The sequence below is a fragment of the Ipomoea nil genome, unplaced genomic scaffold, assembly GCF_001879475.1.
Source record: "Ipomoea nil cultivar Tokyo-kokei standard unplaced genomic scaffold, Asagao_1.1 scaffold0444, whole genome shotgun sequence".
Taxonomy (NCBI): Eukaryota; Viridiplantae; Streptophyta; class Magnoliopsida; order Solanales; family Convolvulaceae; genus Ipomoea; species Ipomoea nil.
Window position 1 is genome coordinate 759,092 of NW_017616872.1, and position 15,977 is coordinate 775,068.

At 35.2% G+C, this 15,977-nt stretch overlaps 2 protein-coding genes and 1 non-coding gene across 5 annotated transcripts; 2 read left to right on the top strand and 1 right to left on the bottom strand.

The window, feature by feature from the left end:
- Positions 1 to 1,351: 1,351 nt before the first annotated feature.
- TRNAR-UCU lies at positions 1,352 to 1,424 on the top strand. Its single transcript has one exon. It is a non-coding gene; the product is annotated as a tRNA-Arg (tRNA).
- A 5,570-nt stretch (positions 1,425 to 6,994) lies between these two features.
- On the top strand, positions 6,995 to 10,145 carry LOC109172898 (COBRA-like protein 7). Its single transcript, XM_019322138.1, has 2 exons — positions 6,995 to 7,644; positions 8,524 to 10,145. Exons 1-2 carry the CDS (start codon positions 7,101 to 7,103, stop codon positions 9,939 to 9,941), a joined length of 1,962 nt encoding a protein of 653 aa, XP_019177683.1. The 5' UTR covers positions 6,995 to 7,100; the 3' UTR covers positions 9,942 to 10,145.
- A 926-nt stretch (positions 10,146 to 11,071) lies between these two features.
- LOC109172899 (two-component response regulator ARR2-like) lies at positions 11,072 to 15,252 on the bottom strand. 3 transcript variants are annotated; one of them, XM_019322141.1, is made up of 7 exons: positions 15,129 to 15,252; positions 14,822 to 15,034; positions 14,061 to 14,213; positions 13,430 to 13,816; positions 13,122 to 13,198; positions 11,691 to 12,806; positions 11,072 to 11,603 (listed from the first exon to the last, which is right to left on the bottom strand). In XM_019322141.1, the coding sequence occupies exons 2-7, from the start codon at positions 14,967 to 14,969 to the stop codon at positions 11,532 to 11,534; spliced, it is 1,953 nt and encodes a 650-aa protein (XP_019177686.1). In that variant the 5' UTR covers positions 14,970 to 15,034; positions 15,129 to 15,252; the 3' UTR covers positions 11,072 to 11,531. The 3 variants fall into 3 exon arrangements, with proteins under 3 accessions (XP_019177686.1, XP_019177685.1, XP_019177684.1); XM_019322140.1 differs by having other exon boundaries at positions 15,136 to 15,251; XM_019322139.1 differs by having other exon boundaries at positions 14,822 to 15,252.
- Between the last annotated feature and the right edge of the window lie 725 nt (positions 15,253 to 15,977).

Sequence of the window (15,977 nt, forward strand, 5' to 3'; positions counted from 1 at the left end):
ATTTAGTTAATAAAATCAAACAATCATACTAATTTTATTAGGGTAACACTTGTGTGAGATCGTCTCACGGGTCGAATATTTGACCTCATTAATCAAAGACATAACCCGTCTCACAGATTGAGGCTTGTGAGACGGTCTCACACAAATTTTTGCCAGTTTATTATATAATTCATTTAATTTCCATGGCTATACGAATATTAATAAAAAAAAAATTATACAAGTGTAATTCCTATTTAAGTTAATAGCCCATGTTTCTCCAATCGTTATGCTATGGACCCGTGTCCAGCATGCATGCTGGACATGGGTAACAGTACCGTTTGTGGCACTATTATCTTCCACTTCTTTTTTTTTTTTTTTTTTTTTAATTTCAGACCGCTTCATTATATGAGTATATGTTCATAATTTTATTACTATATGTTCATAATGTCAGAGCTCTATGTTCATAATTCAATAACTGTACATTCATACTTCCATAACTGTACATTCATAATTCCGTAACTGTACATTCATAATTCAATAACTGTAACTTCATAATTTTTGAAGATCTATGTTCACAATTTTAGAGCTCTATGTTCATAATTTTATCACTATATGTTCATATTGTAAGTTCATAATGTCAGAGCGCTGTGTTCATAATTCCATAACTGTACATTCATAATTGCATAACTGTACATTCATAATTCTGTAACTGTACATTCATAATTCAATAACTGTAAAATCATAATTTTCGAAGTTCCATGTTCACAATTTTAGAGCTCTATGTTCATAATTTTATCACTATATATTTATAATTATAAGTTCATAATGTCAGAGCTCTGTGTTCATAATTTTATAACTTACATTCATAATTCCATAACTGTACATTCATAATCTCATAACTGTACATTCATAATGACACAAACGAATAACGCCGTTAACGGCAAGACAAATTAAAAAAAAAATTAATTGGAATGACGCGTTTTTTTCTAAAAACGACGTCGGTTTGGACTCGTGTCCACAATGCATTGTGGACACGGGTCCAGGACATAATTTGCCCTGTTTCTCCATCACAAACTATTTATACGGAGTACTTCTTAAAGTAAACTAAAATAAAATAACAATAAAAAAAATGCCATTTCCCGTATTAAAATTAGTACATAATTTTTATTCCTTAACATTATAAATTAAAAAACCAAAACAAAACAAAAAAAAAAAAAAAAAAAAAAAAAAAAAAAAAAAAACTTTATATTTATTTAGTATGCATGAAATGATTGACTCTATTGAAGGTGAAAATTATGAAATAATCTCTGTAAGAAGAAAAAAAAAACATTATTTATGGATAATATTATAAAGACAGAAACATTACATGTAAGCGCCCATGGCCTAATGGATAAGGCGCTTGACTTCTAATCAAGTGATTGTGGGTTCGAGTCCCACTGGGCGTGTTTTTATAACTTCGAAAGGTTTTTCCCTAGATTAACTTCAATACGTGGGCGTGCTTTGCCAAATTTAACTTCACAATACGCCATAATATAAATCTATTCCTTCCTTTCAAAAAAAAAAAAAAAAAAAAATCTATTCCTTCTTATGGTGAAAAGTTTTGATTCATTTAGTTTTAGTTTTAGTTTTACTTTTATTCAAATAATATTTAATTTAAATGTGATAGTATTATTGTGGCATGATCATTTTTTGTCGTCCATTAACAAATCTGTTTAAATTACATTAAATATGATATTATTTTAGTCTATTCAGGATATCATCTTCTCAACTCCTCTTTGTTCTAAGACTATGGGGAAAACGGTGGAGTCCATTCTTGGAGCATTATTTTTCAATTTGCGCAACATTATTTTCCACTTTCTGCTTGCGTATTTCAAGGTTCTTAAACCCAAAAACATTTCTTTCACTCCAAGTACACAAGATAAGTTTTTGTATTTTTAGCAATTATTTATAGAATGTCATCTATTGGTTTTGGTCATTTTATCTCCAACCGAATTTAGAGATAATTTTCAATGTAAATGTGGTGATCTATTAGACATGAAAATGTCATGGATCGGAGTTATGCTAATCTGGATAAAAGATATCAAGCTTGCCCACGTTATAAAGTAAGTTTTTTATTTTTCTAAAAATTATAATTTAAGTAATATTTTATAAATAAATTAAAAGATTAAAATTTAATTTTTCAAAAAAAAAAAATGAGAGTTGTGAAGACTTTAGATGGATTAATATGGATGTGTTTGACCGTGTTGCAATAGTCATATGAGGATTATTGAAACATTTAAACAAGAATGATGTAGAAATTCAAACACTAAAGTACACAATTGAGAAGAAAGAAATTGAAATCTAAAAACTTATTAGCTTGGAGGTCATGGAAATGAAATTTCAAAAAAGAAACTGGATGTGGTAATAAATTCTAATTTTGCAAAGGTATTGCAAGCGATTTGGTGGTCGTAGTCATTTTGTTTCAATTTTTGTACAAATGCAGAGCATGAGAATTGTAAATGTAGCATTTCTTCAATTTAATTTTTTTTTCAATTTAATTAGGAGGGCAAATGTTGAATATGTAATATGGTCATATGAGACACTGCTATTGTGTAAACTTACTTGTGTAATGCATGATTTGACTCTATGATGTATTTCTTTTTTTTCTTTTTTCTTTTTTTTTTTTGAATTAAAAGTTGTTATTATGCCATTGTGATAGTCATTAGTGTACAACCATTTCAACCATTCTGCCCCTAACATAATGAAGAAAATATCTATAATTGAAAATGGTGTCGCATTGTGTCTAGGAATTTTGAGTAGTTTATGAAAGAAAGACTAAGGGGGCGTTTGGTTCAGGTCATCTTAGATTACCTAGGTAATCTGAGTCTGGTAATGTTATATTACCTTGTTTGGTTCAAGTTATAAGATTACCTTGAATTATTCCAACTTTGCCTTTGTTAACTAATCCTTATATAATAATAATAATAATAATAATAATAATAATAATAATAATAATAATAATAATAATAATGAAATTAATATATGTTTATATAATCAAATATACATGTGTATATTTATATATTTAATTTTTTTTTTAATATTTAAGCATTGATATACATTCATACATAATAAATACACACACATTATATATATATATATATATATATATATATATATATATATATATATATATATATATATATATATATATATATATATATTATTGAGGACATTATTGTAAACTGATTCATATAACCTAAAATATAACCTTGAATCAAACAAGGTAATCTTATATTACACCATCCAAACCAAACACACAAGGTAATCTTACATTTCCAACATCTCACATTACCTTCCTGGAGGTAATCCTATTACCTGGGATAATCCAAAATTCCGTGAACCAAACGCCCCCTAAAAGTAAAGTGACACCTATAAATCTAGGACCAAAAAATAAATTACTCATCAGGATAGAGAGGAGCTGAGGAGATGGTAAGTTGAATAGACTAAAATGTCCTCATATTTAACACTATTTAAATAGATTTGTTAACAGAAGACAAAAAATGATCATACTATAATAATATTAGGATCAATATTGAATGTTTGAAAAATGAAGGACTAAAAGTGAAATGGGGCCGATGAATTTAAGAATAACAATAGAATTAAATCATTTAAGAATTATAAATGGAGAGAGATGGCGTTCATAAACGCGCATACAAAATATCTCTTTCAAAGTTTCAATTTCTGGGGAATCCACAGAGCACATTGGATATTCAAAATATATTTATATTGCTTTTCCAGCAATGGCTTTTCGTTGTTCCAACGGTACACTAATAAAGCCCCTTTCCACTACGTCGTTACGCTAAAATAATACTCATGTCCTCAATTTTCCTTTTCCACTCATTTTTCTCCTAAAATTTTACGGAAATAAAGTCTATTTATGTCTTTCAAGCATTATTACATTTTTTTCATGTATTACACTAATTAGTATTTTCTGATGCGCAATACGCAAAAATTAGGTGCCCAATATTAGTATTTTATATTAAGATTTTTAATATTTAAATTATAAATAATAATAATAATAATAATAATAATAATAATAATAATAATAATAATAATAATAATAATAATAATAATAATAGTGTAAACATTTTTATACATTTGATATTTATATTGTAGGAAATAACTCTAAATTATAATGTATAAATATTATTATTCTTATTGAATAAGATAAGAAAATATATGGTGGATGTACGTGCATGGTAACAATAGTGGAAAAGATAACGGAAGTTATAACGGTAAGGGTATGCTTGTCCAAAATATTATAAAGTATAACATTTATAGCATAATGTATATATAAAAAAAAAAACTTAACAGAAAAAACGGACATAAATAAAGGGTATAACTTTCATTCACACTTATTATGTTTTTAGATTTAGATATTTATATCTTGTGAGATACAATTAATTCAACTTAGCATTGTTAGTCTATATATAAAAGACTAATTTTTATTTTTTTTTACTCACCAAAAAAAAAAAGACTAATTTTTTTTTTCTCACACTCCTAAACAACCATTTTTTTTTATATAGGGCATTCGATATCCTCACTACTGTGAAACTAATATGGATTCGGTTTGACTTGCACCTGTAGAGTTTGACTCTTGCAGTTATATTAACAATTTACTTACCAACTAAACAGTTGAGTTAACAATCATGTTAATTTTTTCCAACTTTTTGAAGTTCTTTTTTTTTTTTTCCCACTTTTTTGAAGTAATTTCATTCATGCTAAATCCAACAACAACAACAATAATAATCCGTAATAATAAATAAATTGATGATTTTGAACTTTACTAATGTCATTGTATGTTCCTCCCACATTTTTAGGTTTAATAATCTTTTCATTGGATGATTATTTTTAAAATTTTATTTCACATTTTGTTTATTGATTATGGCGATATTTTTATATGTGTGACATTGATTTATTTCATTTTTAGTGGGCAAAAATTTTGAATTAAAGGTGAAATATTATTTTAACCTTAAAAGATCAAAATTGAACATTTATTAAAGTAAAGTAGTAAAAAAGAATTTAAAAAAAAAAAAAAATCCAAGTCAATCACCATAGGAAAGTATGATGCATTCTTCATCTAATTGTTATACGGTGGTGAACCACGGTCCAAAAACGACATTATTTTTTTTTATCTAAAGAAATGACGACCATTATACTTAACAAAAATCTCGTATGTGTGATGTGTTCAAAATAAAATAAAATTAGAGTGTATCTAAAATGAAACTGGATAATATGTCTCACATATTGAGTACATATTATCAAATGAAATGTAGTTGAATTAAAATGATACTTTAATTGTGTTGAAATGAAATTACAATGTGTATAAAATGAAACTGAATAACATGTCTCACATATTGAGTGTATATTGTCAAATAAAACCTTAGTTGAATTGAAATGATACTTTAGTTGTGTTGAAATGAAACTACGGTATGTATAAAATGAATCTAAATAACATATCTCACATATTTAGTGTATATTGTCAAATGAAACTATATTTATATCAAAATGATACTTTAATTGTGTTGTAATAAAACTACAGTATATATAAAATGAAACTGAATAACAATTTCACATATTTGAGTGTATATTGTCCAATGAAACTGTAGTTGAATTAGAATTATACTTTAGTGGTGTTGTAATAAAACTGCAGTGTGTATAAGATGAAATTCAATAATAGGTCTCAATATTGAGTGTATAATGTCAAATGAAACTGCAGTTGAAACAAAATGATACTTTAAGTCTGACGAAATAAAACTACAATGTATATAAAATGAAACTAAATACATCATACAAACAGAAGTAATTGGAGGGAACGAGTGCCATTTCTTTTAATTAAAAGAAACGACACCGCTTTGGACAATGGTCCATAGTAAAATTTTCCGTTCTTCATCACGGTAAGCTTGGATTTTTCGGTTTCAAGTTTAATATGGTGTGTTGCACTTATTCTTCTAGGTTGGATTGTGCTTGAGAGCAACATTATGCATTTGGGCTCAATAGCTTGTGTTGCCCGACTTAAATTGTTGCTTTTAAATTTGATGTGTATGGATAATGAACCTAAAACTCGAACATTTATATATTTTTTTATGGGTAATATTTTACATCTTGCTATAGTTCATTAAAAAAAAAAAAAACAAGTATATGAAATTTCTATTTAGACCTTACACATAACGATCTAAATGGAGGCAATGCCAAAGAGGAGAAAAAATTGTCATCTTTGAAACAATTAAGGAGAAAAACGTACATAAATAAATAATTTAAGTACTAAATTAACTATTAGCATACAATTTTAAGAAAAAATGTCATTTCATATTACCATACACACCAATGTTATTGTACTCGAAGAACTAAAAATCAAAACAATTTTTTGTTTTTCATGTTTAGCTTCATTTTATTTGATCATGTACCAATACATACTAAAATATATACTATACAACCTTTGTTTTAAATTCAGAATAAGTATTAGTACAAGGAAAATACAAATATGTGTTTTAATTTGGGTTTTAAAAAAAAAAATAGGTGATACCAATTTCACCAGACTAATATTAAGTCCACAGGACTCTCTCCTTAAAAGTACGGTGGAGGTAAACTACTAGTAACGCAATTAGCTCACCCGTTATATTTTAATTTTATTGTGCATATAACCGATCTAATCTAGACTTTTCATCATTTTTAGACTTTTTTTCATATATTTTTAGTGGAATTTCGAATCACACACTACCGTTTCCAGTCATGATACTTAAGTCAAGAGGACGAATCAATTATGTTAAGCTAATGCGGGACTTAATTTGAGTTTTTTGTTATTATAACTCACAAGTACTAATTTTGAATTTAAAAAAGAGTAATAGGAAAACACTGAAACAGCTTTCTCAAAGCTGTCGCTAACTTGTCTTTCCGCGTCTCCTCATCAGCGCCGCATTTCCCTTTCACACTTCCTACTACGGAGTAATATAAACTAATCGTATTTCGCAGTAATTTTGATTTACTCACACCACCATTTTTCCATTTATAAATAAAAAAACTTTCTCTTTCTCTCTCTCTCGATTTTGAATTCAGTTTCAGGAAAGTAGATTCAAGAGATCATGGCTGCTTTCTCCCTCTTCCTCTTCCTCCCTCTTCTTCTTCTAAGCGTTCCAATCCATTTTGCGCAGGCCCAGAAATCTCCGCCGCTGGCGGCGGAGCCTCCATCTCCGGCCGACGATTGTAACGGCATCTTCTTGCAGTACGTGTACAGTTCCGGGTCCATTCTTAAGCCCACTGTGAAGACCCGCCAGCCCTACCGATTTGAGTCCGCTCTTAGTATCGTCAACAACGGCGTCGACGAGCTCAAGTTGTGGCGGGTCTTCGTCGGATTCCAGCACGATGAGTTCCTCGTCTCCGCCTCCAACTCCGTGCTCGACGACGGGACGTCGCTCCCGGCGGCGGTGGGCAATGGGACTGTTTTTGCCGGGTTCCCCAACTCGGATCTGAAGACTGCGATCGAGACCGCCGGCGATTCGACCCAGACGAGTGCTCGGGTTGAGTTGGTCGGAACCCAGTTCGGCGTCGGCCGAGGAAACGCTCCCATGCCGTCCAACATCTCGCTCGTCAATGACGGCTTCATTTGTCCTAAACCCTCAATGCAAGGTTTGGTCTTTTTTATTTTATTTTTTCTCTTTGAAACTTGGTGATTATGATGTTGATTTATTTAATTATTTTTTCTGTTCTAAGAATATGCTAGTTTTTTGTTTTCCCTTTCATTAAGGATGTTTTATTTGATGATAATTACGTGTTTTTATATACTATGGTCCCATGTTGCTGTCATAGGAGTGGCGTTATACATCCGTTTTTCCTGGTGGGAAATTTTCTTTAGAACACAAAATCGGATTTGATGGGAAATTTGGTTAATTTAATGGAGAAATACTTGAGATCATGATCAGAAGAATCATGATTTGAATATATGGTTGATAACTGATTTGTTTTTTTGTCAGAACAGATTTTGAAATTTGGATGTCATTTAATTCTTAACCTATGCAAAAATAAAGCTTATAAAAGGATTGTTTTGATGGAATTAAGATGATCCATTGATGTACAGAACTGTTTAAATTCATTTTGTCAAATACATATTTTGGCAGAGCTGTATTCTGGGTGTTTCAAGTGTGTTTTATCCTCCATTTCTGTTGTTGCTAAACAGACACTACATGCCTTTTTAATTTGTGTTTATTGTGGGTAAGATTTACTAGATGGTTATGTTGCCCGGAGGCCAGTAAAGGCCAAGTCTATCGCCCGGTGGTTGGGATTGTTGGGCGGAGGCCGGTAAGGGCTAAAAAGGTCAAGTCCAGCACCCAGCGTCTTGAAAATGTGATGTCTGTTTATAAGGAAATAAAGTTGCGTTTTCGCTACTAGCTATAGCTATTGGCGTAGTTGGTGTTGGGCGGAGGCCGGTAAAGGCTTAGACAAGAATAAAGAAAAGCTAATAGCTATGGACTGAATTCATTTTTATGCATCTTTCTTTCTTTCTTTCAGGAAACAGTACAATGATGGTGTGCTGTACAAAAGACCCGAAATTCAAGGCTAATCTGACCAAAGATGAGGAATTCCTTCCTCGTAGAGATGGTGATCTAACAATTATGTATGATATCACGAGATCATATGATTCGAATTACTGGGCGCAGGTCACCATTGCGAACCATAACCCGCTCGGGCGTCTTGACAACTGGCAACTTAGCTGGGATTGGATGAGGGATGAGTTCATATTTAACATGCAAGGGGCTTATCCCTCTGTAGTTGATTCGTCGGACTGCCTGTTTGGCAGGCAGGGCGAGTTTTACAAGGACCTCGACTTCTCCAATGTGTTGAACTGCGAGAGGAGGCCGACTATTATCGACCTACCACTTGAGAAGGCGAATGACACAACTCTAGGGAAGATCCCTTTTTGTTGTAGGAATGGCACGATTTTGCCTCCCGCAATGGATCCCAGCAAGTCGGTTTCTGCGTTCCTGATGAATGTGTTTAAGATGCCGCCTGATCTCAACCGCTCCTCGTTCACCCCGCCCCAGAATTGGAAGATCAGCGGGCGCCTAAATCCAGATTATAAGTGTGGAGCCCCGGTTCGTGTGAGTCCCAGTGAATTCCCGGACCCTAGTGGGCTGCTGCCGAGTAAAGCCGTGTTTGCTAGCTGGCAAGTGGTATGCAACATTACCCAACCGAAGGGGGCGAGCCCGAGGTGCTGTGTCTCGTTCTCGGCTTACTACAACGAATCCGTCGTGCCGTGCTCGACCTGTGCCTGCGGCTGCCCCGCCAATACAGCCAGCACTTGTAGCACCAAAGCGCCCGCGCTTCTCCTCCCCGCCCAGTCCCTGTTGGTTCCTTTCGAGAACAGGACTAAATTGTCCTTAGCCTGGGCCGGGATTAACCATTTCCCCGTCCCGAACCCTCTACCGTGTCCAGATAACTGCGGCGTTAGTATCAACTGGCATTTGTTCACGGACTACCGGGGCGGGTGGTCTGCCCGGATCACGCTCTTCAACTGGGACGACTCTGCATTCGCCGATTGGTTCGCCGCAATTGAATTGGACAAAGCTGCCCCCGGCTTCGAGAAGGTCTATTCCTTCAACGGGAGCACACTAAGTGGCGTGGACAACACGATTTTCATGCAGGGCCTTCCCGGGTTGAACTATTTGGTAGGAGAGGCAGACGGGGCGAATCCTGAGAGGGATCCCAGAGTACCAGGTAAACAGCAGTCTGTAATTTCGTTCTCGAAGAAGAACATTCCCGGTATCAACGTGGCTGCTGGTGACGGGTTCCCGACCAAGGTGTTCTTCAATGGAGAAGAGTGTTCACTGCCGAAAATTCTCCCGAAAAGCGGGTCATTTAGAGTGAGCTCATCCATGCTCACTTCCACCATCCTTGCTCTCCTGGTCTTCATGTTGTTAAGACTATAAACTGCACTGTCTTATTTCTTCATTCTTTAGACTGATTGTGGAGTCTTCAAGCTATACACCCAGAAGACAAATGATTGTATGTAATTTTTGTGCAAAGGATTTTGCCACTCAGTTCTCTGAGTCCAATTTGTGTAGGCTGATATACATGATGTAATCATTGACATCTAATACCGCTTATTTCAATTCTTCAGTTTCATTTTTTTTTTCTTTAGTGCACTAGCTATGATTTATCACGATTTTGCACCATTTTTGAAAAAATGATTTGTCATAACTAAGCTAAATGTTGCAGAGTATTTATCTTGTGTTACCCATTAGGGCATCCCCAATAAGGAGATTTTGCACATATTTTAAGAAAAAGTTGATGTGTTGGAGGAGAGAGAGAATTGGAGTTGTTACTTGTTAGGTTATTTGAGGGATTTTGTAATTTTAGAGATTTTAGGAGTTCTTTTCAATTTTTATTTTGTTTTTTATTTTTTATTTTTTCACCCATTTCTCTTTCCTAATTCCACCTGCAAAATCTCCACAAAACCCTTCCACTATTGAGGATGCCCTAATAAGTGTAACCCCATCAATAAATCTTTGGAGGGTTTTTTACAAGATAGAAAAAATTGAGAAATTTTTTTAACTAATGGGAAGGGATTTTTATTCCTACAAGTTAAGTTTTGTTGTGAACCCAATTAATTGAGAAATTGAAATACACAACTTGTAGGTGCGCGTTGGACACGCTTGTTGCGCTAGTTGGCACATGCGATGCGTAAATAACAATTTTTTCAAAGTCTTTTTTCTCTTTTCTCTCTTTCCTCTCTTTCTTACATGTACTTGACAAAATCTAAACAATTGAGAAAGTGAAGGCAAAAATGTAATACTAATTAGACACATATCTTTATAAGTGTAATATAAAGGAAAATATAATACTTACATATTTTGATTAAAAAGTATTGCATTTTTATTCAATACTTTCACGCTTTATTCTTGATTAATATTACAGTTTTTATATTAGTATTGTATTTCCATTTTGACCTAACCAATCTCACAAGAGAGTCACTCCAGTAATAAATACAAGTAATATTATATTTATACATAACATACAAGGTGTATAAAGTAGTAAAGCATGAAATTTTGAGCAATAATAAACACAAATAGTTTAGTAACCAAGTCATAAAGGCATTAAGAAACAAGAAGAATGTTGAGAGTGGCAACTAAAAGTGGGGAATTGAAGCTAGCAAGGCAAGGCTTGTATCTGGCTGGAGCAATCAAATAGAATCTGTACATGAGAAGACTAAATCCAAGAAAGTAATAACAATAACAATATTATTAAAGTTAAGAGTTTTTGGGGTGTTGTTGGGCAGTCAAAAATGTTGGTTTGCATGCATGTATATATGCCTTTGCATATCATGCAGCAGTATAGTATAGTACACACACCCACCTACAATTTATCGGGGCTCGAATCCAACGTAACATACCAACAGGCCGGGTAATCACGCGGTAGATGCAGCAACTGCAACTGAATCTCCCTCCCGTACGTGTTTGAGCAATTAGGTTAAAAGTTCAGATGAACGAGGAGCAACTATGTACACAGCGGGAATGTCCTTAGACTGGAAGATTGCCCAATTGATATCCATCGAAGCTGAACTCGTTTTCAACTGCTCCTACGCTTTCTTGCTGTACAAGCACGAAATTATTTATATATATCCAAGCGGCCCGTCAGCTAAATGCAAGGGAGCTAGAATATGAAATGAAAATTATTACCTGTTTGAGAAGTGCACTCATGAGGTCGTCCTGCCCATGCTGGTCGACGGGGAAAAGTGTGTTCTGATAGCTTGTATCAGGAAGTCTTTCAGCTTTGATTGTTATCGAATTGCCACCCAGCAGCGAGTTCAATTGTGGACCGACCATTGGGTTCCCGCTTTCTTGCCCACTTGGAAACACAGCTTTGCCAATAGACACCCGCCCATTTGAAGAAAACCCTTGCTGAACCATCACCGATGGTGACGCATCTAGGCTTCCTTGTGCATTTGGGAGACGAGAGGCCTCGAAAACTGCCCCAACGCCCCAGTCGTCTTGTGCTTTATGCTGTTGGAGGTCATTGAATATATCGTAACTGGGAGGAGCAAAGCCCCCGCCGCCTCTTGGTCTTTTGACATCGGAGTTAACTTCTTCCGGGATCATCATCCTTTTAGATGCTAGACATGATGACATTCCCGAGTTGCCACTTACGAAACTATTGTTCTGCATCTCAGTATTATGATTCACCGAGAAATCGGCCTGGGACACGGGTTGGTATATGGCACCACGCGAATTGTCAACAATACCATTTCGTGCCAATAGCTCACTAGACATCCCGTTAGATAATATGGGCTGCGTGACCCTCGAAACTTGACTGCCATTGGGTTCGTTTAACATCTGAGCCTGTATTAGTAAGGAGTTGTTCTGGTGCCCCTGATGAGGTTGCATACCCCGACTCCCGAAAGCCTGTGAAGATTGGTTCTGCAGGTTTGTGAGCTGCTTTGGTTCCATAGTCGTCGGGATTCCATGAAGCAAACCAATTCGTTTATTATTATTGTTCAGTTGCTGCTGGCCTTCCACATATCTGAACTTTGGATTTTCGAAGCTAAACAGGTTTCTTTGATCTACTAGGGGCATCGATATTGCTGGTTTCGTAGCTGACCTGCCAAGTGCTGCTGCCTGGAGTGAAGCCAGACTCTGAGCTGAAATTTGGCCCGTGGCCGCTAGGGTTTGAAAATCGAGTCCATTGAGCGAAGACATCGTCCCAAAGGGTGGGTCCGGTGGCCCCATGAAAGAGCTGTTCAGTCCACTTTGATGCTGTGACACACCACTCAGCCTCCTTAGATAAAGGCGATATTTCTGCTACCAATGTTCGAAAACATGAGTGCTTTTCAAATAATGGAAAGCTTTTAAGCAACTATGTGTTGCAAAGATGTGTTGGGCGGAGGCCAGTAAATGGCCAAATCCATCAATTGGTGGCTAGGCAGATTGTTGGGCCGAGGCCAGTGAAGGGCCAAGTCCAGCACCTTGCCTCTTGAAAATGTTATGGCGTCTTCGCTACTAGCTATAACTTTTCACGTAGTGATAAGCGCTTGATCTAACAAGTGGTATCAGAGCCTAGATTCTGCATTGCTAAAAGTATTTAAAGAAAAAAAAATTAAAAAAATTGCTGACCTGCAGGTGGCTTGCAACATTTTCTCTAGTAAGCCCGGGTACATTCATCAATTCCAGAATTTTCTTTGGAACAGCCTCTGCATGAATAGGAGGACGAGGGAATTGATTCAGAGAAATCCAAGAAATATTATGGCATATATAGTGGATAGAAAGCTAAACATATAAACTGCGTTAACTAGAGAGGGATATGGGAAAGAAGAGAGTAAATTGTAAGTTGTAACAAAGAATCATCACAAAAGGACGGGGAAAACACGTGTGAAACAAGATAGAAGCTAGGCTAAACATATAAACCGAAGCACGATACATACTGTCGATTCCCAATTGATTAACAGCTGCTACAAATTGTTGATGGAGCTCCACCGACCAAACCACACGTGGCTTCTTCAGTGCAGATGTCTCATCCCTTTCTTCGCCTTCATCTTCCTCGTCCTTCCTTTTCTTCGAGCTTTTCCAATTCCCTTCATTTGCCGAAGACGAGTAATCGACATCTTCGGATGGCTTTTGCTGTCGGTCTCCGTCTTCCACACTTCCCGATTGCTCAATATCCTTGTCCTTCCACTCATGCTTCCTTTTGCGAACTACATGTTGCCATATGTTCTTCAGCGCTTCAATCCGGACCGGTTTTATCAGATAGTCATACGCACCGTGCGTAACACCCTTCATCACGACATTCTTACTATCATCTGCCGACATCACTGCCAAATTACAAAACCACATGTTAATCACGGTAACTTACTTGACTCAATAGTCAGGGTCAAATGTCGGGATTTGCCCACTTCGGGCATAATCCCCACACTGTTGCTGCCGAGTTTCAAACATTAGTCTCTTCTCCCAAATACTGTCTACTGAGCGAGCTAAGCCCGTGCAGGCCCAAACTAACTAATTCTTAGTCTTAGCGTCGGTGGAATCTGAAACTAATAACAAAGACAGTTTACTTACTAATGACGGGAAGATCCATCTCGAGTCCAATGTACTCAAGAAGCTTGAAACCATCCATGTCTGGCATGTGTACATCGCTTAGAACAATATCAAAGCCGTTTTTATTTTCCCGGAGCAGAGATAATGCAACCTCCGCCATATTGCACGTAGTTACTGAAAGAAAAAGAAAAACTTCAATTACAAGATCCAAAAACCAACAAGATCACAATCTCTCATCTCCAAGGCATACCACTCCAAACAAGATCTTCTCAAACCAATGGAGTTTCAAAACCCGAACAAACGCCAAAAGTTATAGCTAGTAGCGAAGGCAGAACTTTAGACCGCCAGGGTACTTAGACTTGACCCTTTACCGGCCTCTGCCCAACACCCAATATGTTGAACTTCTCACAGAATTGAAATTGAATAAGATTGGGAACTTCAAAAACACCAAGGGATTTTGTATAATACAAGATCTAAAGTGAAATCAACTTCCCATTTCAGCTTCAATACACAAAGAAAAGAAACTCCCAAACAATTGAATCCTGAATAATTAGTTGTTAAATGATATTACAGTCAAATCTCCATGATTTGATCCCATTCCTAATTCCTCTAAATCACCCCAGATTTCTAATCTCTGCAACCAATTTCTCACCCAAACACATACAGATTTGAAAGCTTCAATCATCAAAGATAAACTAACTCCACAGATTAAATTAAATCAAATCAAACCAAACATTTAGCTTCATATATAAAACTGTACGCGTGAAATAAAGATTGGATACCTTCATAGTGGCAAGTTCTTAGCATCTTCTCTAAGATCCTGAGACAAGTGGGGTCATCATCCACAACAAGCACCCGGAGACCCGCCGGAAACTGATCGGAGACCGCATCAACGGACTTCCAAGAAGCAGTTGAGCTATGAACTGACATGGGCTTTGCCACTTCACCACAACCCAGATTAATTTTCTCTTCTTCAATTCTTCTTCAATACTCAGCTAATAAATGCATACATCAAAAAATCAAAGACACCCAAAACCACAAATACCCAAAAACTCACTTATTATCTCAACTTTAACGTGCAGACAGTACCCAGTACCCAGAAATTCCAGGAAAACACCAGAGACTCAGAGAGATGTTTGGGCATCTATAGAAAGAAGCTAAAGATGAAAGAGAATTGATTATCTATATATATTTTTTACTCCATCCAGTAATATACAATAATAAATACTATATATGTATGTGCACATATTATGGTGTTTGTATGTATATGTATCTAGTGGTTATATAAGATTGAAGACATGGGTTGAGTTTGGTGCAGAGTTTTTCGTAAAGGCCTCATCTCATCACTATTCACTACTTTTTTTTTATAATCATTTTTATGATTATTTTAATCTTCTCCGTCTCAGGAAAGATTGTCAACATCTTACAGTAAAAATATATTTCTACTTTTTTTTTAAGAGAAAATTGAGTTTTCAAAAAAGAAAAAAGAAAAAAATTGTAATTTGTGCATCTCATAAATATGTCAATTATTAATGTCATATCTGAATTATTAATAATGTAAATGTTGCTCTTTAATTTTCAAAACGCCATTAATATGAGTAAGGAGAAACATTGTTGTCAGCGGAAGGAGAACAAACGAAGAAAGAAAAATAGAGGAAAAAACACATGGTTTTCGAATAGGGAAAACAGCGGGTAACCACATTTACACCACTAATAATTCAAAGGAGGGGTAATACATGTCACATTTTGAAAATTAAGGGACAACATTCACACCACTAATAATTCAGGAGTAATATTGATCATTGACATATTTGTGAGCGACATAAATTACAAATTTCTAATTTTTAAAAAATATTGCATATGCCTCATTTTACGTGTCTAGTTCCATTAACAAAGTTTGATTGAAATTATTTTTAATTTAATTTTATAATATTAAGT

Excerpts from the sequence above, each read along its gene's own strand:
- LOC109172898 (XM_019322138.1), top strand. The coding sequence starts at position 7,101 with ATGGCTGCTTTCTCCCTCTTCCTCTTCCTCCCTCTTCTTCTTCTAAGC. Across the intron at positions 7,645-8,523 it reads TCCTAAACCCTCAATGCAAG|GAAACAGTACAATGATGGTG; the intron begins GTTTGGTCTTTT and ends TCTTTCTTTCAG.
- LOC109172899 (XM_019322141.1), bottom strand. The coding sequence starts at position 14,969 with ATGTCAGTTCATAGCTCAACTGCTTCTTGGAAGTCCGTTGATGCGGTC. Across the intron at positions 14,214-14,821 it reads AAGAACTTGCCACTATGAAG|TAACTACGTGCAATATGGCG; the intron begins GTATCCAATCTT and ends TTTTTCTTTCAG. Across the intron at positions 13,817-14,060 it reads GATGGATCTTCCCGTCATTA|TGATGTCGGCAGATGATAGT; the intron begins GTAAGTAAACTG and ends GTAATTTGGCAG.